The sequence below is a fragment of the Anomaloglossus baeobatrachus genome, chromosome 7 (assembly GCF_048569485.1).
Source record: "Anomaloglossus baeobatrachus isolate aAnoBae1 chromosome 7, aAnoBae1.hap1, whole genome shotgun sequence".
NCBI classification, from domain to species: Eukaryota; Metazoa; Chordata; class Amphibia; order Anura; family Aromobatidae; genus Anomaloglossus; species Anomaloglossus baeobatrachus.
Genome location: NC_134359.1, coordinates 195412444 through 195440254, shown reverse-complemented (window position 1 = coordinate 195440254; position 27811 = coordinate 195412444). Strand labels below are relative to the sequence as shown.

General features: G+C 47.2%; 1 protein-coding gene across 8 annotated transcripts in view; it reads right to left on the bottom strand.

Annotated features, from left to right (window-relative positions):
- Positions 1-27811, bottom strand: part of LOC142245262 (ubiquitin carboxyl-terminal hydrolase 22-A) — a 179659-nt gene that overhangs the window by 37981 nt on the left and 113867 nt on the right. For all 8 annotated transcript variants that reach the window (XM_075317845.1, XM_075317843.1, XM_075317842.1 and 5 more), the window contains one exon: positions 6616-6763. In XM_075317845.1, the coding sequence (XP_075173960.1) occupies positions 6616-6763 (148 nt within the window). The remainder of the gene's footprint in view (positions 1-6615; positions 6764-27811) is intronic.

The window sequence follows — 27811 nt, the reverse complement described above, 5'->3', positions numbered from 1 at the left end:
AGGAGTTTTCTGCTGGGCCTGACTGAACCCGTGCAGACTGACTCTGGTGTCTGGGTTTCTTCTTCTAGGGTGTACCAAACTGGTTCCTTCACCCCTTCTCTGTCTCGCCTTGCCTCTGACCCTCACTCAGGATCTCTCACACTTCTAGGCTTTTTCCCCTGGTACTGGCCCAATAAAGCACAGTTTTCAGGTTGCTTCCTCTGTCAGTCCTGCACCGGACCCGACCGGTTTCAACTGCCTTGCTCTGCCCCCAGCATTACAATTTCTAGACTTCAACTGACATCAGCCAGTACACCTGACATCAGTTACGTAGAGCTCCCCCTTCAGGCCTGGGGTGGAAACTGTTGTGAGTACTTCCAATGTGGAAATCCCTTACTGCTCCGACCAGATATTACTGTGGCTACATAACTGTAGGGTGCCACATAGACACATGTGATGCTAATTTCTGGACACACCTTGGTTTAACATGTCCCTTTTGTCACATTATTTTCAGGGGTACCATCATTTCTGTTCAGGCCTGTTTCATGAGTTTTACGGTTTTAAAAAAAGAATTTTGTTACTTACCGTAAATTCTTTTTCTTATAGTTCCGACATGGGAGACCCAGACCATGGGTGTATAGCTTCTGCCTCCGGAGGACACACAAAGTACTACACTCAAACGTGTAGCTCCTCCCTCCTAGCATATACACCCCCTGGTAGCCAGTCCTAGCCAGTTTAGTGCAAAAGCTGAAGGAGGACATCCACCCACAAGTAGAGACAGAGCAAAACCCGGAACAACCGGAACCTCTGTCTACAACAACAGCCGGTGATAACACGCGGAACAAGAAACCTGCCGACAGGCAACAGGGAGGGTGCTGGGTCTCCCATGTCGGAACTATAAGAAAAATAATTTACGGTAAGTAACAAAATTCTCTTTTTCTTCATCGTTCCTTATGGGAGACCCAGACCATGGGACGTTCTAAAGCAGTCCATGGGTGGGAATAAACAGAAAAACTGAGAAGTAGGCGAAACCTAACTTCACAAATGGGCGACAGCCGCCTGAAGGATGCGTCTGCCCAAGCTCGCATCTGCCGAAGCAAGAGCATGCACTTTGTAGTGCTTCGAAAAAGTATGCAGACTAGTCCAAGTGGCAGTCTGACAGACCTGCTGAGCCGTAGCCTGGGCCTGAAAGCCTAAGAGGCACCGACAGCTCTGGTCAAGTGTGCCTTGATCCCCGGCGGGAGAGGCACTTGAGTACACTGGTAGGTATCGGAAATGGCCGACCTAAACCAACGAGCCAGGGTCGGCTTAAATGCCGAGAGACCCTTACGCTGACCAGCGGTCAGCACAAAGGAGAGGTGCACCGCCTAAGAACAGCGGTGCGAGACACATAGATCCGGAGCGCCCGCACCAGATCCAGAGTATGCAACGCCCTTTCAAAGCGATGAACAGGAGCCGGACAAAAAGGAAGGCAGGGAAAATGCCCCGGTTAAGGTGGAAGCAGCAACCACCTTAGGGAGAAAGTCCGGAGTCGGACGGAGAACCACCTTGTCTTGATGAAGGGAGGACTCCGAAGAGAGTGCAGCCAAAACAGAGACTCTCTTGAGGGAAGTTATGGCCACTAGAAAGACCACTTTCTGTGAAAGACTAAACAAAGAAAACCTCCCTAAGAGGCTCAAAGGGGGGTTTCCGGAAGCCGTGAGGACCGAATTAAGGTCCCAGGGCTCCAAAGGCCGCCGGTAAGGCGGAATGATGTGAGATGCGCCCTGCATGAAGGAGCGCACCTGGACCAGCCGGGCGATACGCCGCTGGCACAACACTGACAGAGCCGAGACCTGTCCCTTAAAGGGATAGTCCTAGCTGCAGACCGGACTGTAGAAGGGACAGGAGGGTCGGCAAGGCCAAAAGGCCAAAGGATACTTCCGAGCTCGAGTCATAGTGGAGATGACTTCAGGAGGGATACCAGAAGTCGTCAAGATCCATGACTCAAACGCCACGCCGTCAATCTGAGAGCCGCAGGTTCTGGCGGAAAGACTGACCTCGTGAGAGAAGGTCTGGACAGTCCGGAAGATGCCATGGCACCTCTACGGACAGACTGAGCAGGTCAGGGTACCAAGCTTGCCTGGGTCAGTCTGGAGTAATGAGAATGACCCGACTGCCCTCCTTTCCGATCTTGCGCAGGACTCTGGGCAAGAACTGGAGGGTGAAACACGTAAGACAGACGAAGCTGGGACCAAACTTGAACCAGTGCGTCTGCCGCAAAAACCTGAGGATCGTGGAGCCACAGTTTGACGGCTGAGACAATCTGCCTCCCAGTTTTCCACGTCTGGGATGTGGGCTGCGGATATGGTGGACTAGGAGTCCTCCGTCCACTGAAGAATGCGATGAACCTCCAACATTGCCAGGTGGCTGAGTGTCCCGCCCTGGAGGTTGATGTAGGCAAACGCTGTAGCGTTGTCTGACTGGACTCGAATGTGCCTGGCCGCCAACAGATGGTGAAAGGCTTAGAGAGCTAGAAACACAGCTCTGATTTCCAGCACGTTGATCCAGAGGGCTGATTCGGACAGAGTCCAAGTGCCCTGCGCTCCATGGTGGAGATATACTGCTCCCCAGCCGGATAGACTAGCATCTTTGTGAGGATCACCCGGGACGGAGCCAGGAAGGAGCGTCCCTGAGACAGAGGGGCCGAAACCACCACTGAAACGAGCCCCTGGTCTGTGGCGAAGCCACCACCCCGTGGAAGGAGGAAGTCCGCTTGTTCCAACAGCGGAAAATATCCAGCCGCAGAGGACGCAGATGGAACTGGGCAAGGGAATCGCTTCCATTGACACCACCATCTGATCCAGCACCTGTATTAGGTGCCTGATGGAACGACGTCGACCGCCAGCGGAGGGACTGCTGTTTGACTAAGGGCAGCTTCACAAGTGCCGACAGTCTCGAATTGCGTCCCTGGGTATGTGAACTTCTGGGTCGAAGTCAGAGTGGACTTGGACAGAATGACAAACCACCCGAATTGATTAGAGTGGCGAGAGTGAGCAAGGCACTCCGCTAACAGTTTGCACTGGATGAAGCCCAGACTAGAAGGCTGTCCAGGACAAAAGGATCACTGCCAACCCCTAGAGGTGCAGGACCGCAATCACAGCTGCCCCGACCTTGAGAATACTCGAGGAGCCGTGGCTAACCCCAAGGGAAGAGCCACGAATTGGACCACTCTGATTGCAAAACGTAGCCAACGCTGGTGTGAAACTGCGATTGGCACATGCAGATAGGCATCTCTGATGTCGATGGATGCTAGGGAATCTCCTTGGGTCATTGATTGATCACAGAGACTCCATGCGAAAATGCCGCACCTGAACATGCTTGAGAAGCTTGAGATCCAGGTCGGAAGGCACCGCCCTCTTCGGGTACTAGGAATAGATTTAAGCAGAAATCTCAGAACCGTTCCCAGTCGGGAACCGGTACAATTACTCCAGTGGCCTGCAAGAATGCCACAGCCTGTGAGAAGGCGGTGGCCTTGGAGCAGGGGGGAGTTGACAGAAAAAAATCTGTTTGGCGGGCTGGATAGAATTCTATCCTATAGCCGTGGGAGATGGTATCTCGCACCCACTGATCGGAGACGTGTTAAAACCATACGTCGCCAAAGTGGGAGAGCCTGCCACCGACCAAGGACGTTGCTGGCGTGGCCAGATAGCCAGGAGGAGGCTGACTTAGTGGCAGCATCTCCTGCGGTCTTCTCGTGCGCCATTTGGGTTTACGATCCTTGGCTGAGCCAGTGGACGAGGCCGAGGGCTTAGAGAACGATCAGATGGAGGAACGAAAAGAACGAAACCTCGACTGATTCCTGCCCTGGACAGGTTTCCTGGTTTAGGTTTGTGGCATGGAAGAACTCTTCCCCGCCAAGAGCTTCCTTAATAATTTCATCCAGTTGTTCCCGAATAAGAGAATGCATGTGTGTGTGACCTCCTGAACACAAAGCATTGAAACTGGCTAGGACTGGCTACCAGGTGGTGTATATGCTAGGAGGGAGGAGCTACACGTTTGAGTGTAGTACTTTGTGTGTCCTCCGGAGGCAGAAGCTATACACCCATGGTCTGGGTCTCCCATAAGGAACGATGAAGAAAAATCTTTGGAAGCATGGAAGCAATGTCTACTTATATTTGTTCAATTTCCTAGATTTTTTTTTTGTATTACTTATGTCAGAAAGTTCATTTGTAACCATTCTGGGTTTTTCTTTCATTAAATGAAGAGTACAAACAAGTGTGTACGTACGTACGTACGTGCGTGCGTGCGTGTTACACATACGAACATTCATTTCTGCAACTTACCATAAATTAATTCTTGCGCCTTTTCCCTTTCTCTTGGTATCTTCTCTGTGAAGCATACAGCAGTCGTTGCTCTTCATGGTGACGTTCCATATGCCTTGGTATTGTTTTTTTCCTTTTAATCGATAGCCTGATGAAATCTTTCTCCTTTGCTAACAGCACCAAGGTTTTCAATAAAGTAGTTCAAGTGAGAACGATGAATTTGAAGTTACATTTTATCAGACAACCGGAGGCTTTGAAACTTTGTAGCACATTCTCCACAATGGATTTAAATTTCGGATGTTTGTTGTCACCTACAAATTTCTTCACAACTTATTTGAAACATTCCCAAGCCCTTTTCTTAACAGCTTTTATTTCAAACAGATCATCCCACCATGAGTTTTTGAATATCCAGACCCACAAAAATGCCTTCCTTCAGTTTTGCTTTGGACAGTCCCTGAATGCAAGTACTTAAAAGTCTCCTTTTGTTAGAGCTTTCGCAAACTGCTTCATCAGTCCAAGTTTAATGAGAAGTGGTGTCAGGAGAACTTTACGTGGATCAACTAAACTTTCCACAACTATGTTTTTGAGTCCCGGTTGCAAAGATTTTCTTGATGGCCAACTTTTTTGGCTCCAGTGATGAGTCCTATCCCAGCTGTCCCCTTATCACAAAAAGCATGGGTACTTTGTGTATGCTCCCTGCTCCCAAAGGAGCAGAAAGAACTTTCAGATCACCACTTATTGACCATACTTGATCCTCATATTTACGTTTCTTGAGAATAAAGTCTAAATTCTCATAGCTTTCTCTCAAGTGCACAGAATGCTCTACAGCCACTGAAGCATTGTGCAGTAGCAGCTTTCAGACTTTTTTTTTGATGAATCAATAGTCTCTATTTGCTCACATTGTACTAAATGTTACAGTGTTCCATCAGCTCAGGAACATCACTACAATACACTAGAGCACAGTCTTGAGAAAAAGTATGGAGGAAATTCTTTTCGGAATGGTACGGGATTCTATTCTTTTGGAAGCCTATAGAGTCAGTGTTTGTGAAAAAACTAAGTGATCTGATCACGCTGATTTTACCCCCAGTGTGAGCCGTTCAAACACTGCACGCAGCTGAGTGTCACTCATACCCAAGCACAGCGCTGCTCTCGAGTGCTTTGCACTCTTAACTCACTCGAACTTCGAACCTGAACTTTGTTTTTTTGGAAGTCTGTTTCCAAACCTAAGCTCCGAACATCGAACCTCAGTTTCATTCATCTCCAGTGAGAAAGCTACACACGCAAAATGCACATTAGTGATAGGAATTGGTGAGTTCCTGCATTAAAATGGGTAATGCTTATATGACCTATTGAGATAGGAGCTAGTTCGCTTTTTCAATATTAAATGGGTAATTCATTTTTATATCACCTATGATTGTTTATGCAATTTTGCACTAATGCAAGTGATATTTCTTCTGAAACTGCACCTCTTTCTTATGCTTGGCAATGATTACACTTTTGGCTATGTTATACCTACTGTAGTTAAGCATGGATTGGCAGATCCATACCCTATTCATATATATGTGTATGTAGGTATGATATTTATCTGCTCCATTTGAATTATTTCATTGAATGTAAAAATGTTTTTAATAATGTCCACAAAAAAAATTTTTTGTTTAAATATAGCTAGATGGACTCCTGGTTCTTTTTTGATAATGTCTCATTTTTCTGTTGATAGCTGACGGATGCAAGTGGGGACTTGTTTTCAGAGGAATAATCTGAAGGTTTTATTGGAAGCATTTTGGAGTAAATAACACTAAGGCTGAGGCCACAAGGAGCACTAGTGCGATGCTCGCATGACACTGCTTGCACTGGCAGCACAGCAGGAACAGAGTGTCATGCTAGTATCCCTGCGACTGAGGTCCGACTGTGCGAGCGGTACCTCAGCTGCTGGGGGTGAGCGGGTGCTGAGCAAGGGAAGGAGGGATTTCTCCCTCTCTCCTCCGTAGCCGGCTATTGCGATTCTCGCTCTGCACACGCGGTACACCGGTGTTCCACGAGTGCAGTGCGATTTTTCGAACGCCCCAGTCACTTGAATGGGTGCGAGAGAAAAGAGTCTCGCATTACAGTTGCAGCATGCTGCGATTGTTTTCTCGGTCCGATTAGGCGCTGACACACAGGCTAATATTGGTCCGAGTGGAATGCGATGTTTTATCACACTCCACTCGCACCAATTTTCTCGCCGTGTGGCTTAGGCCTAACGGGGGTTGAATATCAGATTGTTACAATCTGTTAAACAGAGAAGTTTTAAAATCTATTACGCATGTATGAGGTGTAGTACAGTAATTCTTACCTTTGCAGTGCCTGTGCAGTACATCTAATGCAGCAATTAGAAATTCATGTGCATCCTGTTGCTCGTACCCTGCTAAATGCCGTGCGTGTGTCCATACAAGGTGCAGTAGCCTATAAGGAATGTGTGGAGATCGGTGCCCAGAGTAGAACTACGGTAAGTAAAGAGAAAAGAAGATCAAATAAATCCCTATTAAAATTCTGTAGATCATAAATGCATTGTAAAAAAGGTTGCATTAAAAGCACTGCAGAATACTATAAAGTATAATTAGTAAATTATGAAGCCTTCTAATATACAGGACATTCTATAGACAAGAAAGTCTATACAAAACTGAATATGAAAAGCGTATGACTTCTAAGTTACATTATCTCCATCTAGTGGTGCAGATTGTGATATATCACCATAATGCAGATACAAGGCCTACTAAGAGAAAGAATTCCAACTCATCACTGAAGCTTCCTGCCAAGTTAGGAAAGACAATGGCTAGGATCAGTTCTTCTGTTTGGATAGCCCCATCCACACACGGTACCCACATTGAGTTCAGAGATGCATGTGTGCAATAGAAACGAACAGACAACAGCTTGCTGCCAACGGTGCCAATATGGCATGTACTAGTAATGTGACGCAAGGCTTTCAAGTCTCCTCATACTGACATGCCAGACCTGCTGTTTCATTCTCCATAAGGGGAAAGCTCCCCCCTTAGAGCCAGTCTTAGCCTTTCACCTTGCCAAACCAGATCTCATACTTTGCACTGACGAGGGGCAATACCCTGAAACACTGTTTGCAAATGGAGATTCTGGTTGGTCTTATATATCCCAAGTCATATGACAAGGCTTGTTAAAGGGTCGATATTGACTTTTAGGATTTCTACTGCCAATAGGTGACACTAGTGTTCAAGTCCTCTTCCTCTCAGAAGAAGCAATTTGCAAGTGAATAGTCACCATTTTCTTAGTTATCTGACTGGGATTTGCAGGAATCTATGGGCCTGCAGCAAATAAATGGAACGGATATTCAATCCCAGAAGCAACAAATATGCCACTACTGATAGTATTACAGTAAAGGGAAGAAGTCAAATGTCTAAAATATAAAAGCTGCTAAAGAGTCTTCCCACTATTTTGTGAAATAGCATAAAATAAGCACAACTCAATGACATTATCCTCCAGCCCAACCCCGCCACTCCACTGGTCCTGTACTTTGTTACATGCCATAGATCATTTACGTGAACAACACAGTCAATCACTGGCCTGAGTGGTCATGTGCTGTACGTACCGAAATCAGCATGGAGGGAAGTGATGGCTGCAGCGGTCATACGAATGACGTACCACATGTGACTGAAATACAGGTGGCCTATGTGTGCACAGGCTCATTCTAAGAACAACAAAACTGGTTTTGCTGGTCACGTTCCAGACCGTCCCATTCGAACAAAAAGCATAAGAACCACACGAGGGACACACGATATGGTCAGAAACTTGATAGCAGCGTATATTCTCTACTGTAGTGATCCCCAACCATTCTTACCTTGAGAGCCACATTCAGTTCCGAAAGAAGGTGGAGAGCCATCAGGCTCCTCCCTGAGTAGCAATATCCAGGTCCCAGAGCCCCCACAGTAGTCATGCAAACAGGCCCCATTTTCTGTATCATGATAGCCAAAGCTCCCCACATAAATCCCACCAAGGCAGTACACTTGCATCCAGGGGTTCAGACGATACCCTCATTGGTTATTCCCATCAAGCATTCCAGTCACGCTATCACATCCAGCTTCATGTAACCTCTCTATCTGGGAGTATCATCCAGCTTAGCACTTACATTTATTTATCCAATCGCAATGAAAGTACAGTGACTTCAAAGTATTCATACGCTGTAAGCTATTCCACGTTACACCAAAAAATGTAACGGTACAGCACAAAGTCACAGTAAAATACAAACACAGTAGCAAGTATTTGTGAGGTGTAAAGGAATACACGTTTCCTCAATGTTTTAAAAACAAAAATCTGAAAATGTGACCCCTAAGTAAAACCAATTGCCTCCAGAAGTCACATCATTATTAAATTAGTCCACTTGTGTGTAATTTATTCTCCGTATAACTACAGCTGTTCTGTAAAGGCCTCTGAGGTTTGTTTGAAAATATTAAGGATTAAACAGCATCATGAAAACCATGGAATATACCAGACAGGTCAGGGATAAAGTTGTAGAGAAGAGTAAAGCAGGGATAGGTTATAAAAAAATAAAAAATAGCCCAAGCTCTGAACATCTCATGGATGTTCAATCCATCAAAAAAATTGTAGGATTGTGCTACAACTGCAAACCTACCAAGACATGGTCGTCCACCTAAACTGAGATCCCAAGCAAGTAGAGCACCAATTAGAGTAGCGGCCAAGAGGTACATGGTCACTCTGGAGAAGCTGTAGAGATTCACAGTTCAGGTGGGAGATTTTGTCTACAGGACAAGGAGTTGCATAATCCACAAATCTGGTCTTTCTGGAACAGTGGCAAGAAGAAAATTTTTGTAAGCAAGCCGTAAAAAGTTCAGTTTGTGAAAGTCATGTAGGGGACACAGCAAGTATGTGGAGGAAGTTGCTCTGGTCAGATGAGACCAAAGTAGACATTTTGGCCTAGATGCAAAATGCTATATATGGCGGAAACCTAACATTGCACATCACCCTAAAAACACCATCTCCATAATGAAATGTGGTGGTAACCGCATCATGCTGTTGGAATGCATTTTTCAGCATGGACAGGGAAACTGGTCAGAATTGATTGTAAGATGAATAGAGCTTAATAAAAAGGCAATCATGGAGGAAATTCTGTCACAGGCTGCAAAATACTTGAGATTGGGGTGTAGGTTCACCTTCCAGCAGGACCACAAACCTAAACATAATCCCAGAGCTACAATGGAATAGTTTAGATCAACGCATATTCATATGTTTGAATGGCCCAGTCACAGTCCAGACCTAAAACCCATTGAGAATTTGTGACATAACTTGAATATTTCTGTTCACAGATGTCTCTATCCGATCTCACTGAGCTAGACCTATTTTGCAAAAACGAATGGGCAGAAATGTCAGCCTTTAGATGTGGAAAGCTGGTTGAGTATGCAAATGCCATCAGCCGTCACATGATGACCGTGGGAACTTTTTGAGTGGAATCCTAACAGTGAGTTTTATACACAATGCCATGCAAGTTTTGAACATTGCTTGAAAAACCCCATTAAGTATGCTATCAGCGTTTTTGAACCACCATTGATAAGGGTCCATTGGGACTCCATCACATGAGCAACATTTTATTGGACAAATAGAGCAGCACACTAGTGGAGCCGCCAACAAATGTTAACACAGCCCAGGAACATCAAGAACAGAGTATCGAGGGGAAAAAAAAAAAAAAAAAGTGCAAAATACATCAGGGAGGGTTCTGAAGTGAGATGGCAAATACAATTTGAGTGGCGTTAAGGACCTAGCCTTACAGAGTATTCTGCAAGCTCCTAAACCTGGCTAACATTTGTCTACTCAAGTTATAAAATATTTAAAATCAGTTTGATCTTCATGCAGCTAAAGCTTTATTCACATGGCTCTATTTTTTATGGACATCGTGGACCCATTTATTAGCCCTAGCTGTATCATCTTACATTCCCTTTTGTTACTTCTGCCCCTTCACCCAACCCTTCCTTGGTCAGCAGCTGTATGCACCATCCATGAACTGGAGTGGTTCTGCATGGTTAAATATAGCAAATAATATACATCAAAGGCACATTTATAAGATATAAAAAATGTTCCTCTGCCAAAACTAAAACATCCAATTGTGGAACTTATTATTCCAAAACATACTGATTAAAAATGTACATTGTTTATAGGACAACCCCTTAAAAGTTATTTAAGCTACCATGTATAGATGAGGGAATCTAAGATTTTACTGAAATTATGGCTAATCACACTTTTCTTGCTAAAAGTGACAAGTTAAAAATCTTGTCTGGTGAAAACAAGTTATCACCTATCCGCAGTATCGGCAGGGATTACACCCCTGGGACCTTCACCAAATCGGCAGAATAGGGCACTTTTAACCAGGTTGGAAACTCGACCGCTGTTCCGTGCTGTCTCTATAGAGATGCTGGAGAAACTTAAGAGCAGCGCTCATCAGCATCAAAGAATGAATGGAGCAGCTGACAATTGCAAGTGCTACAGATCCATTCTAACGGTGATATAAGTTCACCATCGGTACAAGTCCCAGCAGTTGGACCCTGAACTTTCAATATCTTTAATGCCAATCTTCCTACAACCAAATAAGTTAACATTTTTGGAGGTCTGTAAATTTACTACCAATAAAAGGGGCTGTGCACTACATTTTATATTAAGAGTGCAAATTGGTGTTAAAAAATATTCTCACCTACTGAACCCCCCGTCAATCCGCCATAGTCAGGTGACGTCTCCTGCAGGAAGAGGAAGACAGCAGACCAGTGTGGGACATAGGCAGTGGTGCAGCAGGGGTCCAGCAAACTAGTATGTCTTTTTGTTTTAATACCCCTATTGGACCATTCTTAAAGCACCCCTCCAGTGGGATTTGTTTATTGCACCACTGTAGTAGTGCTTTAACCCCTTTACGACCGCCGATACGCCTTTTAACGGCGGTAAATAAGGGTACTTTTTCCGATCCGCCGCTTTTTAACGGCGGTCGGAAAAAAGGGTCTAGCGCCCCCCAGAGTCAGAAAATTTCCGGGGTCTCAGCTGCCGGGGGTAGCTGAGACCCTGGAGATCATGATTCGGGCCGGTTTTTCCGGTCCCCGCTCACCTGATGACCGGTATACACCGTATACCGATCATCAAGTTATAGTAAATGACCGCGCCGGTAAAAAATGATTTATCTCCCATCTGGCATGATCAAACATGCCAGATGGGAGATAAATCTTTTTCCCGGTTCCCTCCGGTCCCCCGGTGTCCCCAAAGTGCCCCCCCCCGACCCCCAACCCCCTCCCGAAAATCCAAGATGGCCACGCGCACCGGCGATCACAGCAGCGCGCCGGCCGCATTTCCACTGTTCCTATGGTTTCTGTCGTATGTGCCATAACACATACGACAGAAACCTGCTCCCTAGGCCCTGCCGGGATCCCCCCTACCCCCCCCCCCCTGGTGTTCCCCGGTGTCCCCCGGTGTCATACATACCTGTCGCAGCTCTGATCCCCCGCGGCCCCCTCCTCCGGCTCCTTCTCAGCAGACTCCGGTCACATGAGCAGAGCGCAGCTGTCAGCTTCCTGTGTTCAGAGAGCTGTGCTGCTGCACGGAGTCTGCAGCTGTGACCCAGGGAGGGTGGGTGCAGATTCTTTGCACCCACTCTCCTCAAATGGAGGGTCTGCCCTCCTAGAAAATGGGGGATACGTTCCCTGAACGTGTCCCCCATATTCTAGAAGGTCCAGAGGCGACGTAGGACATCCAAATGGATTATTGTGGATTTTTTTTTTCTTTTCAATAAATTGGTCAATCAGGGAATGTTTGGGGGAGTGTTTTTTCAAATAAATTTTTTTTTTGTTGTCAATTTTTTTTTTTATTACTGTCAATTAGTTATGTCGGGTATCTGATAGACGCCGTGACATAACTAATTGCTGGGCTTGATGCCAGGTGACATTACACACCTGGTATCAACCCCATTCATTACCCCGTTAGCCAACGCACCAGGGCGCGGGATGAGCTGGGGCGAAGCGCCAGAATTGGCGCATCTAATGGATGCGCCACTTCTGGGGCGGCTGCGGCCTGCTATTTTTAGGCTGGGAAGAGTCCAATAACCGTGGCTCTTCCCATCCTGAGAATACCAGACCCCAGCTGTCAGCTTCACCTTGGCTGGTGATCTAATTTGGGGGGACCCCACGTTTGTTTTTTTTTTAATTATTTATTTAAAAATAATTAAAAAAAAAAAAACAGCTTGGGGAGCCCTCCAAATTGATCACCAGACAAGGTGAAGCTGTCAGCTGTGGTTTGCAGGCTACAGCTGTCTGCTTTACCCTAGCTGGCTATCAAAAATAGGGGGAACCCCACGTCATTTATTTTAATTCTTTTTTTTTTTTTTGGGCTAAATACAAGGCTAGGCATCCTTTAGTGTCACATGAAAGGCACTAAAGGGCGCCAGCTTAGAATATGCAGGGGGGTGGGACGTTATATATGTTTGACATCTATCCATTCATCCATTGTAGCATTTTACGCTGTGTGCCCACAATCAGGGTTTGCAACGTTTTGGGCGCAGAGTGTTTTCCCTGCGTCCATAACGCTGCGTTGTGCAGTAGAAGCACAGTGGCAGGATTTTTAGAAATCCCGTGCCCACTGTGTTTCTTTTCTCCGCAGCATAAATCGACCTGTGGCGCAGCTTCCCGAGCCTCAGGATGTCAATTTATGCTGCGGAGATGAGTGTTCTTTGCAGGTAGAATAGAACTAAAGTCCACAGCAGCCTGAACCCAAATCGTGGGCATGGGCAGCTGCGTTCTCCCGTGGACAACACTCACATTTCTGCAGGAGGCTGACACTGGGTACTAGACGCCGTGTCGCTGGATCATGGCCACATAGCCTAAAGGCTACTTTACACGCTGCGATATCGGTCCCGATATCGCTAGCGTGGGCACCCGCCCCCATCTGTTGTGCGACACGGGCAATCGCTGCCCGTGCCGCACAACATCGCGCAGATGCGTCACACATACTTACCTGCCCGGCGACGTCGCTGTGACCGGCAAACCGCCTCCTTTCTAAGGGGGCGGTCCGTGTGGCGTCACAGTGACGTCACTGAGCGGCCGCCCAATAGAAGCGGAGGGGCGGAGATGAGTGGCCGGAACATCCCGCCCACCTCCTTCCTTCCTCATAGCGGCCGGGAGGCAGGTAAGGAGAGGTTCCTCGTTCCTGCAGCGTCACACATAGCGATGTGTGCTGCCGCAGGAGCGGCGAACTACATCGTTACTGCTGCAGTAACGATAATCGAGAATGGACCCCCATGTCACCGATGAGCGATTTTGCACGTTTTTGCAACGATGCAAAATCGCTCATCGGTGTCACACGCAGCAACATCGCTAATGCGGCCGGATGTGCGTCACCAATTCCGTGACCCTAACGACTCCGCATTAGCGATGTCGCAGCGTGTAAAGCCCCCTTAACAGTGAGAAATTTTTTGCTACAGCAACAGTTTTGTGAAGTACCTGTGGATTCAAAATGTTTACTATACTCCTGAATAAAATCCTTGAGGGGTCCAGTTTCCAAAATGAGGTCACTTGTGGGGGGTTTCTGATGTATAGGTGCCCAAGGGGCCCTGCTAATGTGACATGGTGCGCGCAATTTACTTCAACTTTTCCAAAATTCAAATGGTGCTCCTTCCATTCCAAGCCCTCCCATTTATCCAAACAAAGGTTTTTGGCCACATGTGTGGTATCCCTGCGCTCACAAGAAATTAGATAACCTGTGGGGTACACGTTTTGTTGTTGCCTCTTGAAAAAGTGAAAAATGTGTCGCTAAATCAACATTTTTGTGAAAAAAATGAAAATTTCAATATGGCAACCTAAGCTTATCAAATTCTGTGAAGTATTCGTGGATTCAAAATGCTCAATATACACCTAGATTAAAGCCTTGAGGGGTCTTATTTCCAGAATGGGGTCACTTGTGGGGGACCTCCACTGTTTAGGCACCTCAGGGGCTCTCCTAATGCAACATGGCGTCCGCTATTGATTCCAGCCAATTTTGCAGTCAAATTGCACTCCTTCTCTTCTGAGCCCTGTAGTGTGCCCAAACAGTTGATTTCCACCACATACAAGATATCAACAAACTCAGGAGAAATTGCGCAATAAATTTCATGGTGATTTTTTTCCTGTTACCCTTGTGAAAAAAAAAGCTACCTGGTTGAAGTAACAATTTTGTGGTAAAATTTTATTTTTTTATTTTCATGGCTCAACGTTATAAACTTCTGTAAAGCACCTGGGGGTTCAGGGTACTCACCAAACATCAAGATAAATTCCTTGAGGGGCCTAGTTTCCAATATGGGGTCACTTGTGGTGTTTTTTTGCTGTTTACTTACCTTAGGGGTCCTCCAAATGCGACATGGTGCCCGCAATCTTTTTCAGCCAAATTTCCTTTCCAAAATTCAAATATTGCTCCTTCCGTTCCAAGCCCTCCCATTTCTCCAAACAAAGGTTTCAGACCACAAGTGAGGTATCACCGCGCTCATAAAAAAGTGGGTAACAAACATTGGGGTCACATTTTTGGAATTACCTCTTGAAAAAGTGAAAAAATTGATGCTAAAGCAACATTTTTGAGAAAAAAATGAAAATTTTCAATGTGACAACGTAACGTTATCAAAATCTGTGAAGTACCTGTGGATCCAAAATGCTCACTATACCCCTAGATAGAAGCCTTAAGGGGTCTAGTTTCCAAAATGGTGTCACTTGTAAGGGGTTTCTGCTGTTTAGGTACCTTGGCGGACATGTAAATGCAACATGGTGCCCGCAATCTATTTCAGCCAAATTTGCTTTCCAAAATTCAAATATTGCTCCTTCTGTTCCGAGCCCTCCCATTTGTCCAAAGAAAGGTTTCTGACCACATGTGGGGTATTGGCGCGTTCATAAGAAAGTGGGTAACAAGTTTTGGGGTTCATTTTGTTGTGTTATTTCTTCTAAAAGTGAATAAATTTGGGGTAGAGCAACATTTTAGGTAAAATTTTATTTTTTGCTTTTTTTCATTCCACTTTGCTTTAGTTCCTGTGAAGCACCTGAAGGGTTAATAAACTTCTTGGATGTGGTTTTGAGTACCTTGAGGGGTGCAGTTTTTAGAATGGTGTCACTTTTAGGTATTTTCTGTCACTTAGGCCTCTCAAAGTCACTTCAAATGTGATGTGGTCCCTAAAAAAATGGTTTTGTGAATTTTGTTGAAAAAATGGGAAATTGCTGATGAACTTTGACCCCTTCTAACTTCCTAACCCCAAAACATTTTGTTTCAGAAATTGCGCTAATGTAAAGTAGACATGTGGGAAATGTTATTTATTAACTGTTTTGTGTGACATAACTCTCTGGGTTAAGGGCATAAAAATTAAAAGTTTGAAAATTGCAAAATTTTCAAAATTTTCATCAAATTTCCGATTTTTTCACAAATAAAAGCAAAAAATATCGTTCTAAATTTATAACTATCATGAAGTACAATATGTCACGAAAAAACAATGTCAGAATCACCGGGATCCGTTGAAGCGTTCCAGAGTTATGACCTCATAAAGTGACACTGGTCAGAATTGCAAAAAATGGCCTGGTCATTAAGTACAAAACTGGCTTCGTCCTTAAGGGGTTAAATTTAAGTCTCCTGTATGATACCTTCTATTGCCGCCGCTCTGGTCAGTCTCAGCGATTTGCAACCTACCGGCAGCTCCAGTGTTTCATGAAGGGTGCCAGAGGTCAGAACTCAATACAAGTCTATGAGAGCCTCATTCTGGCCCTCAGAAGCATTGGTATCTTTGTGACGTAACCTCCGATTTCCAGCCAGTCAGAAGTTACTGTCACAAGATGGTGCCATGGGACCAGAGCGTAAAAAGTAAAGCAGTCAGAAGGCAAGTATAGGACAGGAAGCTTATATTTAAAGGGAACCAATCACCAGGATTTTCATATATAACCTAAAGTCAGTCCTATACTGGCGCTATCAGGTTGATTGTATACAAACCTTTAATGGTCACCTCGGATGTTTAGGTTTTGAAATCCAAGAAAGTAAAAGTTTATAAAATCATTAGCTTCTTGAGTGACAGCAGCTGAGGAGCAGATAATATCTGGGGGAAATATTCAGCGTTATCGCTTAGCCCTGGTAGAATTAGCATAAGTATTATACCATCGATTTACTTTTACTTGCAGGACCTGTGGTGAGGCCATACCCATGTGACCAGAAGGGGTGGAGCATCAACCAATAGAAAAATGTTACTTCCTGATATCAGCTGCTGGCTGAGGCCCCGCCCCACATGGGTATGACCTCACACAGGTCCTGGAAGAGAAAAGTTACATTGTTTGTATAATACTTATGCTAATTCTAACAAGGGGAGGGGATAACTATGAATAACCCCCCCCCCCCCCCCCCCAGCTATTAATTCCTCAGCTTCTGTCACTTAAACAGCTGCCAATTTTATAAAAACTTTACTTTCTTGGGTTTCAAAACCTATATATACACGAGGTGACCACTGCAGGTATGTAGAGAATCAGCCTGATAGCGCCAGTATAGCACTGGCTTTAGGTTATATACGAAAATCCTGGTAATTGGTCCCATTTTAGTTGCCACTCCAGCGTTGAAGAAAAAAAAACAAAACGCTGAGATGGTGCTTTAAATATACCCCCAAAAATATGTAGTGGACAACCAGTTTAAATTGTGATTCACCAACTGCAATTGCAGCCGTTGGTTTGTTAGGGTTCAATTAAGATTTCCAAGCCTAAAAACTGTCAGCAATTCATAGTACATAAATTTAACACTGCTTACTGAGAAGAGCCGGCCGATTCGCTTCCAATAATTCCATTCTCCTGCTTGCTAAACACCCACAATTTATGGCTTCTGTACAGAGAATTTTTTTTATCAAAAGCCTCATGTTTGCAAGCACATACAAATGCACAATTTGATCATTTTGCTGGTTTAAAATAATTTTGTAGACGGAACATGCCATTTTTTTTATTAGATATGCCAATGCTGCAGCAGGTTATGGTCACTTTACGTTCTAAAAAAAGTAAATCTACTAAATTTACAAAAAATAAAAACTCATTGTGAAGAGCGAAAATATGAAAGAATCTCTCCTAAAAAACGTATTGCCTAAACCTGCGTAAGGCCCTGTGTGCACTTACCGGATTTTCCCGCGAAAATGTTCATAACATCTCTGCAGTGATTCACCAGCAAAACCTATGGGAAAAAAAAATGCTGTGCGCACTAGGCGGAATTTGACAGCTGCATGTTTTTCTGCGGGATTCCCGCAGCAAAAACAATTGCATGTCACTTCTTTTCCGCAGGTCCCTGCGGGATTTCACTCCATTGACTGTGATGTTATCGTGAAATCCCGCAGGGAAGTGATGTCAAGAGGAAGCGGAGCAGAGACACACACACACACACACACACAAACACACATCACAGACACAGACATATAGAATACACATACACATACAAATCAAACGGAAATATAGAAAAAAAAAAAAACAAAAACACGTGGGCTCTGCCGTATTTTTACCTTCCAGCCGAGGTAAGCACACAGTGGCGGCCCAGTATTCTCAGGCTGGGGAGGACGGGGGGCAGGGTTAATGTCCCCCGCTTCCCGCAGCCGAGAATATCAGCCGCAGCTGCCCCGGGACTGTCGCATCCATTATGCGGCAGTACTGGAGTGTTCCCAGCTCTTCCAGATGCAGTGATGCGGTGGCGATCCAGGTAATAAGGAGTTAATGGCGGCGGATCGCCGCCACTAAGTCCAGGCTTGATCATGGCAGCGTCTATGTGACAGCTGACTTGATCAACCCGTAAGTTAAGTGAAAAAACATACACTGAAAAATCCTTTATTTTAAATAAAAACACAAAAAAGCTCCTGGTTCACCCGTTTATTAACCCCCCCGAAACACACAGCTCCGGCGTAATCCACGTCTTGCGCTGCTTGCATCCAGCTGCGACTGACACGGTGCTGAATGCAGGATCGCAACGAGACAGCAGAGAGGTAATTACCGGTCATTTCACACGGCTGGTAATGTGAACTCACTACCGACCGTGAGAAATGCAGCGTGTGCTCACAGGGACTCTATCCCTCTAACTATCTCTCTATCTATTCTATCTATTTATCTATCTGATATCTGGGAAATGGCTTTTTTTTTTCCAATGTGCTTTATTGCATTGAATGCATAAAAGCACATGTACCAACCTGCATGCGGCAAAACCGCGGCAATAACGCAAACAATACCGTGGTAAAACTGCAGCAAACCACATGTGGTTTTCGGGTGCGGTTTGCAGCTTTTTTTTACCGCGGGTGCGGTAATCTTTCAGACCCTGCGGAATTTTCTTAAGAAAATTCCCTTTTCCAGTGCACACAGGGCCTAAGGCTGTGCGTGCACGCTGTGTTTTTGCAACGTTATTTGGTGGAGTTTGTTGGCCAAAACTCCAGGTCTTTCCTTCGCCCAAAGCCTATGAGCATTCAGAAATGCAGTGCACAGGTTGAGTTTTTTTTTTTTGCAGGCAGTTGTGTTGACAAAAAAACCTGCAGCATATCAAATCAGTGCGCTTTTGTCCTGCTTTTATAGCCCTTCTAGGCATTTAATCCCCCACAAAAAACGCATGTTTTTTGTTGTGTTTGCTGGCATAAGAAACATTTTTGTGCCAGAAGGTGCAGTTTTGTTAATAAAACTGCAACATGCAGACATAGCTTTAGGCTGTGTGCGCATGATGCAATTTTTGAGGGTTTTTTTGGTGCAGTTTTGCTGCAGTTTGTGGCACAAATCTGCATGTCTATCTTCATACCAGCAAAGTCAAATGAGAAGTCTGAAGTGTTGTGCACACATTGCTTATTTTTTACTTGCAGATTTAGTGCCGATAATAAACTGCAGCATGTCAATTGTTGGTGCGTTTTTTTCCTGCATTTTTAGCCCTTTCAACCATTGATTTCATTAAAAAAAATCAAAAATGCATGGCACAAAAAACAGGGCATGAAGAAATACTTATCTGAAACATGTAGCTGCCGGCATAAACATAGGACATTTTATTCCCCTCGGGACTCCACATGTTGATTACTTGGATTTTAACTTTTGCAATCTGTAAATAAAGCCATCAATTTTATCTTCTCATCCATGGAGCTGGATTTTTTTCTTTTTTGGTGTGGTTTCCTGCCAGAAGGTGCAGATTTTAAGGAGTAAGGCTATGAGCGCACGAAGTGTTCCGTCACTGCAGAAATTTCTGCAGCGATTTGAGCAGCACACGTGCGCTTCAAATCGCTGCAGAAAGTCCGTAATGGGAAAAAAAAAGCAGATTCCATGTGCTCTGACTGCAGCTCCTCCCATAGACAGAGCGGGGACTGCATGCAGAGCGCACGGAATAAGTGACATGTCACTTAGTACGCGCGCTTCGGGCAGCAGCCGAAGCACTGCACTCTAATACGCCACGTGCGCACGTCTCCTGCATAATCTTCATAGATTGTGCTGGGGACGCAGGACGCATGCAGTTACGCTGCGCATCGCAGCGTAACTGCATGCAAATACACAACGTGCGCACATAGCTTAAAACTGCAGTGTGCACACATACTCTAAATGTACATGTTGTGCAAGTGCGGTAATCTACTCACCAACTGCAGTCTTCCCCAGATTCTAGAGCGGTTCCAGTTTTCTTCTGTGTCTGTTACTTCTATTCCGACTCACTGGATCACACGGGGGTCTACGTGTGAGCAGTAATTCACTTTCACAATATAAGTCTATGGAGGGTCAGAATGAGACACCGTAAACTTACGATGTAAAAGGGACTTCAGGTTCACACATCGACCCCCCTCATGAGATCCTGCGAGTCAGAACAGAAGTCACGTGACCAGAACAGGATTGGACAGGACACTGATTGGCGAGTAGATTACTGCACTTACACCACATGCACATTCCAACAGGTTTAGGAAAAATGTTTTCTGGGAGGGAACGCTTGTAACTAAAACTTGTCCTATTAGATATTGCGCTCAACGTAGATTTGTTCCCTTTAATAAAGCCCTTGGACTACAGTGTACTTTAGGCCTTACAATTCAAACTGTATACTTTGTTATACCAAGATTCAAACAAGAACACAGTCAGCAGCAATGTGTAAAGCAGGGGTCTCAACCTCAGCTGGGTGTATGGGCCGCACAGAGGAACAAAAATAATTTGAGGGGCCGCATTCTTTGTAGGACAAAGTGACTTATTGGTACCATATTTTATTTATTTTTTTTATACAGCTTTTGGATCACTGGTTTTGAACATTTTTCACTTGTTTATTATAACAAACGTGCATGTTCTTTGTTTAAATATATAAAAAACAAAAAAGAAAAACATTTTTGGAGGTAAAAGAAGGGAATTTTGTTTACTTACCGTAAATTCCTTTTCTTCTAGCTCCAATTGGGAGACCCAGACAATCGGGTGTATAGGCTATGCCTCCGGAGGCCGCACAAAGTATTACACTAAAAGTGTAAAGCCCCTCCCCTTCTGCCTATACACCCCCCGTGCTCCCACGGGCTCCTCAGTTTTGGTGCAAAAGCAAGAAGGAGGAAAAAAATTAAAAACTGGTTTAAAGTAAATTCAATCCGAAGGAATATCGGAGAACTGAAGCCATTCAACATGAACAACATGTGTACACAAAAAAACAGGGGCGGGTGCTGGGTCTCCCAATTGGAGCTAGAAGAAAAGGAATTTACGGTAAGTAAACAAAATTCCCTTCTTCTTTGTCGCTCCATTGGGAGACCCAGACAATTGGGACGTCCAAAAGCAGTCCCTGGGTGGGTAAAATAATACCTCGTAATAGAGCCGTAAAACGGCCCCTTCCTACAGGTGGGCAACCGCCGCCTGAAGGACTCGTCTACCTAGGCTGGCATCCGCCGAAGCATAGGTATGCACCTGATAGTGTTTCGTGAAAGTGTGCAGGCTCGACCAGGTAGCCGCCTGACACACCTGCTGAGCCGTAGCCTGGTGCCTCAAAGCCCAGGACGCGCCCACGGCTCTGGTAGAGTGGGCCTTCAGCCCTGAGGGAACCGGAAGCCCAGCAGAACGGTAAGCTTCGAGAATTGGCTCCTTGATCCACCGAGCCAGGGTTGATTTGGAAGCCTGTGACCCTTTACGCTGGCCAGCGACAAGGACAAAGAGTGCATCCGAGCGGCGCAGGGGCGCCGTACGAGAAATGTAGAGTCTGAGTGCTCTCACCAGATCTAACAAGTGCAAATCCTTTTCACATTGGTGAACTGGATGAGGACAAAAAGAGGGTAAGGAGATGTCCTGATTGAGATGAAAGGGGGATACCACCTTGGGGAGAAATTCCGGAACCGGACGCAGAACCACCTTGTCCTGGTGGAACACCAGGAAAGGGGCCTTGCACGACAACGCTGCTAGCTCAGACACTCTCCGAAGAGAAGTGACTGCTACTAGGAAAACCACTTTCTGCGAAAGACGTGAGAGAGAAATATCCCTCATTGGCTCGAATGGTGGTTTCTGAAGAACCATCAGCACCCTGTTCAGATCCCAGGGTTCTAACGGCCGCTTGTAAGGAGGAACGATGTGACAAACCCCCTGCAGGAACGTGCGTACCTGTGGAAGTCTGGCTAGGCGCTTCTGGAAAAACACAGAGAGCGCTGAGACTTGTCCCTTAAGGGAGCCGAGCGACAAACCCTTTTCCAGTCCAGATTGAAGGACAGAAAAGTGGGCAAGGCAAAAGGCCAGGGAGAAAAACCCTGAGCAGAGCACCATGACAGGAAAATTTTCCATGTCCTGTGGTAGATCTTGGCGGACGTTGGTTTCCTAGCCTGTCTCATAGTGGCAATGACCTCTTGAGATAATCCTGAAGACGCTAGGATCCAGGACTCAATGGCCACACAGTCAGGTTGAGGGCCGCAGAATTCAGATGGAAAAACGGCCCTTGAGACAGCAAGTCTGGTCGGTCTGGTAGTGCCCACGGTTGGCAGACCGTGAGATGCCACAGATCCGGGTACCACGACCTCCTCGGCCAGTCTGGAGCGACGAGGATGACGCGGCGGCAGTCGGCCCTGATCTTGCGTAACACTCTGGGCAACAGTGCCAGCGGAGGAAACACATAAGGGAGCTGAAACTGCGACCAATCCTGAACTAAGGCGTCTGCCGCCATAGCTCTGGGATCTTGAGACCGTGCCATGAACGTCGGTACCTTGTTGTTGTGCCGGGATGCCATGAGGACGACGTCCGGCACCCCCCAGCGGCAACAGATCTCCTGAAACACGTCCGGGTGAAGGGACCATTCCCCTGCGTCCATGCCCTGGCGACTGAGATAATCTGCTTCCCAGTTTTCCACGCCTGGGATGTGAACTGCAGAGATGGTAGAAGCCGTGGCTTCCACCCACATCAAAATCCGCCGGACTTCCTGGAAGGCTTGCCGACTGCGTGTGCCGCCTTGGTGGTTGATGTATGCCACCGCTGTGGAATTGTCCGACTGAATTCGGATCTGCTTGCCTTCCAGCCACTGCTGAAACGCTTTCAGGGCAAGGTACACTGCCCGTATTTCCAGAACATTGATCTGAAGTGAGGACTCTTGCTGGGTCCACGTACCCTGAGCCCTGTGGTGGAGAAAAACCGCTCCCCACCCTGACAGACAAACGTCCGTCGTGACCACCTCCCAGGATGGGGGCAGGAAGGATTTCCCCTTCGATAATGAAGTGGGAAGAAGCCACCACCGAAGGGAAGCTTTGGTCGCCTGAGAGAGGGAGACGTTCCTGTCGAGGGACGTCGGCTTCCTGTCCCATTTGCGTAGGATGTCCCATTGAAGAGGACGCAGGTGAAACTGCGCGAAAGGGACTGCCTCCATTGCTGCCACCATCTTCCCCAGGAAGTGCATGAGGCGCCTCAAGGGGTGTGCCTGACCTTGAAGGAGAGATTGTACCCCTTTCTGTAGTGAACGCTGCTTGATCAGCGGAAGCTTCACTATCGCTGAGAGGGTATGAAACTCCATGCCAAGATATGTCAGCGATTGGGCCGGTGTCAGATTTGACTTTGGAAAATTGATGAGCCACCCGAAACTCTGGAGAGTCTCCAGAGTAGCGTCGAGGCTGTGTTGGCATGCCTCTTGAGAGGGTGCCTTGATCAGCAGATCGTCCAAGTAAGGGATCACCGAATGACCCTGAGAGTGGAGGACCGCTACTACAGTAGCCATAACCTTGGTGAAAACCCGTGGGGCTGTTGCCAGGCCGAACGGCAGTGCCACGAACTGCAGGTGTTCGTCTCCTATGGCGAAGCGCAAGAAGCGCTGGTGCTCTGGAGCAATCGGTACGTGGAGATAAGCATCTTTGATATCGATCGATGCAAGGAAATCTCCTTGGGACATTGAGGCGATGACGGAGCGGAGGGATTCCATCCGGAACCGCCTGGTCTTTACATGTTTGTTGAGCAGTTTCAGGTCCAGGACAGGACGGAAAGACCCGTCCTTCTTTGGGACCACGAACAAGTTGGAGTAAAAACCGTGACCCTGTTGCTGAAGAGGAACCGGGACCACCACTCCTTCTGCCTTCAGAGTGCTCAGCGCCTGCAGAAGAGCCACGGCTCGCTCGGGAGGCGGGGATGACCTGAATAATCGAGTCGGGGGACGAGAGGTGAACTCTATCTTGTAACCGTGAGACAGAATGTCTCTCACCCAACGGTCTTTTACCCGTGGCAGCCAGGTGTCGCAAAAGCGGGAGAGCCTGCCACCGACCGAGGATGCGGATTGAGGAGGCCGAAAGTCATGAGGAAGCCGCTTTGGTAGCGGCACCTCCGGTGGTCTTTTTAGGACGTGACTTGGACCGCCATGAATCAGAGTTCCTTTGATCTTTCTGAGGCCTTTTGGACGAGGAGAATTGGGACCTGCCCGCGCCCCGAAAGGACCGAAACCTCGACTGCCCCCTCCTCTGTTGGGGTATGTTCGGTTTGGGCTGGGGTAAGGATGTATCCTTTCCCTTGGATTGTTTGATGATTTCATCCAAACGCTCGCCAAACAATCGGTCGCCAGAAATTGGCAAACTGGTTAAGCGCTTTTTGGAAGCAGAATCTGCCTTCCATTCCCGTAGCCACAAGGCCCTGCGGAGTACCACCGAATTGGCGGATGCAACCGCCGTACGGCTCGCAGAGTCCAGGACAGCATTAATAGCGCAAGACGCAAATGCCGACGTCTGAGCGGTTATGGACGCCACCTGCGGCGCGGAAGTGCGTGTGGCTGCGTCAATTTGCGCTTGACCTGCTGATATAGCTTGTAGCGCCCATACGGCTGCGAATGCTGGGGCAAAAGAAGCGCCGATAGCTTCATAGATGGATTTCAACCAGAGCTCCATCTGCCTGTCAGTGGCATCTTTGAGTGAAGCCCCATCTTCCACTGCAAGTATGGATCTAGCCGCCAGTCTGGAGATTGGAGGATCCACCTTGGGACACTGAGTCCAACCTTTGACCACGTCAGGGGGAAAAGGATAACGTGTATCCTTAAGGCGCTTAGAAAAACGCTTATCTGGACAATCATGGTGAATCTGGACTGCCTCTCTGAAATCAGAGTGGTCCAGAAACATACTCGGTGTACGCTTGGGAAACCTGAAACGGAATTTCTCCTGCTGAGAAGCTGACTCCTCCACCGGAGGAGCTGAGGGAGAAATATCCAACATTTGATTGATGGACGCAATAAGATCGTTCACTATGGCGTCCCCGTCCGGAGTATTTAGATTGAGAGCGGCCTCAGGATCAGAATCCTGATCAGCTGTCTCCGCGTCATCAACCAGAGATTCCCCCCGCTGAGACCCTGAACAATATGATGATGTCGAGGGAATTTCCAAGCGAGCTCGCTTAATCGGTCTGGGGCTGGGGTCCGTGTCTGAGCCCCCAGCCTGGGATCTATGAGATACCCCGGGGGGACATTGTTGGTCCAAATGAGGGGGGCCAGGGAACAATGATTCAACAGTGTCCCTGTGCTGAGATACCGGTCTGGACTGCAAGACTTCTAGTATCTCAGCCATAGTTTCAGAGAGTTTATCCTTAAAGACTGCAAACTCCGTCCCTGTCACCTGGATAGTGTCAGCAGGTGGCTCCCCCTGGGCCCCTCTTAGCAGAGGCTCCGGCTGAGTAAGTGCAGCAGGGGCCGAGCAGAGCACACAATGAGGGTCAGTGGAACCTGCCGGTAGCGGCGTCGTACATGCGGCGCAGGCAGCATAGTAAGCCTGTGTTTTGGCACCCCTGCCTTTTGTAGGCGCCATGCTATTGTCTTCCCTGAGCAACACAATAGGGTATATAGCCAGAATCAACTGTGCACCATACAGTGTAAAGTATATACCATAAACATATAATTTATAATTACACTTCTGCACAATGGGGCTAGCACCACAAGTGCTGCTTACCACCCGCTTAAAGCGGTTGTGAGACCACCAGAATCCCTGCCTGGGTCTCCCAGAATTTGTCCCCCTCTGCAGCGTCCGAGGAGCTGACAGGAATGGCTGCCGGCGTCCTGAGGAGAGGAGGGAGCCGTGGGCGTGACCCAGAAAGTGCGGGAACTGGTGCCCCACAGTGCACAGTGAGGGGGGTGGAGTATGCAAAGCATTCTCCAGCCCTCCTTGCTGCTCGTCTGTACAGCGTCCTGCCCTTCCCCTGCTTGTCAGGGCTGTGGGCGGGAGGAAGAAGACTAGGCCGCAAAAGCCGGTGACTCGAGTAATAAGCGCGGCCGCCGTAAAAGCGCGGCCGCGCGGAAGTCCCCGGCGCACTACAAGTCCCAGCCGCGCCTCAGTGTTAAACATGGCGGCGGCGGTCAGCGCGGTAGTCCCCCTACATAAACACACTCAGCGACGCTGAGTGTGTAATGGCACATTTAACCCGGTCAGCGCCGCGGTCCCCTGGGTAAACTAGCACACCCAGCAATGCTGGAGTGTTGCTGTGCTCGGTCCCCACGGGGACACAGAGTACCTCCAAGTAGCAGGGCCATTTCCCTGAACGATACCCGGCTCCTATCCAGCAGGCTCCCAGGACTTGTGGATGAAGCACGGTCTCAGTGCCTGGAGACCGATAGGATCCCATTTCACCCAGAGCCCTAAGGGGGATGGGGAAGGAAAACAGCATGTGGGCTCCAGCCTCCGTACCCGCAATGGATACCTCAACCTTAACAACACCGCCGACAAGAGTGGGGTGAGAAGGGAGCATGCTGGGGGCCCTATATGGGCCCACTTTTCTTCCATCCGACATAGTCAGCAGCTGCTGCTGACCAATCTGTGGAGCTGTGCGTGCATGTCTGCCTCCTTCGCACAAAGCAAAAAAACTGAGGAGCCCGTGGGAGCACGGGGGGTGTATAGGCCGAAGGGGAGGGGCTTTACACTTTTAGTGTAATACTTTGTGCGGCCTCCGGAGGCATAGCCTATACACCCGATTGTCTGGGTCTCCCAATGGAGCGACAAAGAAAAAGGTCATGCCTTATTTTATCCCTTTCTTGTAACGGTTACAATTAGCACCATATAGTAATTTTGGCCAACATCTTTTAGTAATGTTCCTTATCTAATGTGCCCATCCTTGTCCCCTTGTAGTAATGTGCCCCATCCGACAGTAATGTGCCCATCCTTGTCCCCATCTTCTAGTAATGTGCTCATCCTTGTCCCCATCCTATAGTAATGTGCCTGATCCTTGTCCCTATCCTATAGTAATGTCCCCAGCCTTTTCCTCATCCAATTGTAATGTCCCCATCCAATAGTAATGTCCCCAGCCTTGTCCCCAGCCTATAGTAATGTGCCCACCTTGTGGCCATCCTGTAGTAATGTGTCCAATCACTGTCCCCTATTAGTCTGCCCATGCAGGTCCTCTTCTTGTAGTAATCTGCCCTTTCTTGATCCTCTGCTTGTAGTTATGTCCCATACTGGTCCCTTAATGTGCCATTCTTCACATACACAAAAAAAACAAAACAAACACCTCACCTGTGCCCCGGTTCCCTCGGCTGTCTCATCTCTGCTTCTTGCTGTCTGCAGGCCCGTGCCCCCGTTGACTATCTCGGCCGTAGCAGGGGATTTATGTCAGATGATTGTTTTGCCGGCGCTGCACGCGCAGAGTCAAGCTCTCTGTGCACAACGTTTCCAATGCAGCCGTAGCAGTCCGCCAATCAGAGGTAAGCAGCTGAGGTCAGGCAGTTTCCATTGGAGGAATAGTTGTGCACAGAGCTCTTGACTGTGCGCGCAGTGCCGGTAAAACAATCATCTGACAAAGCGCAGACAGCGGCTGCGGCTCCTGCACCGGCCGCAAATAGTCAACAGGGACACGGGCCTTGGGGCCGCTCGAAGCAGCCTGTGGGGCAGCATGTGGCCCGCGTATTTGAGAATTCTAGTGTAAAGTATCTAATGCAGTGCACAGTATGAGCGCACATCGAGGAGCAATGCACAGAAGTACTTCTAGAAAGGGCAGACTGCTTTTTCACTCCTGATCATTTGTGCATTCCACAGTGATTCACATTCATGCTTTATTTTTTTTATTTATAATTACAGGAGTTGTCAACATTTGGGGACTTTTTTTGTTTTACTAAAACATGTATTTGCGGCTAAAATA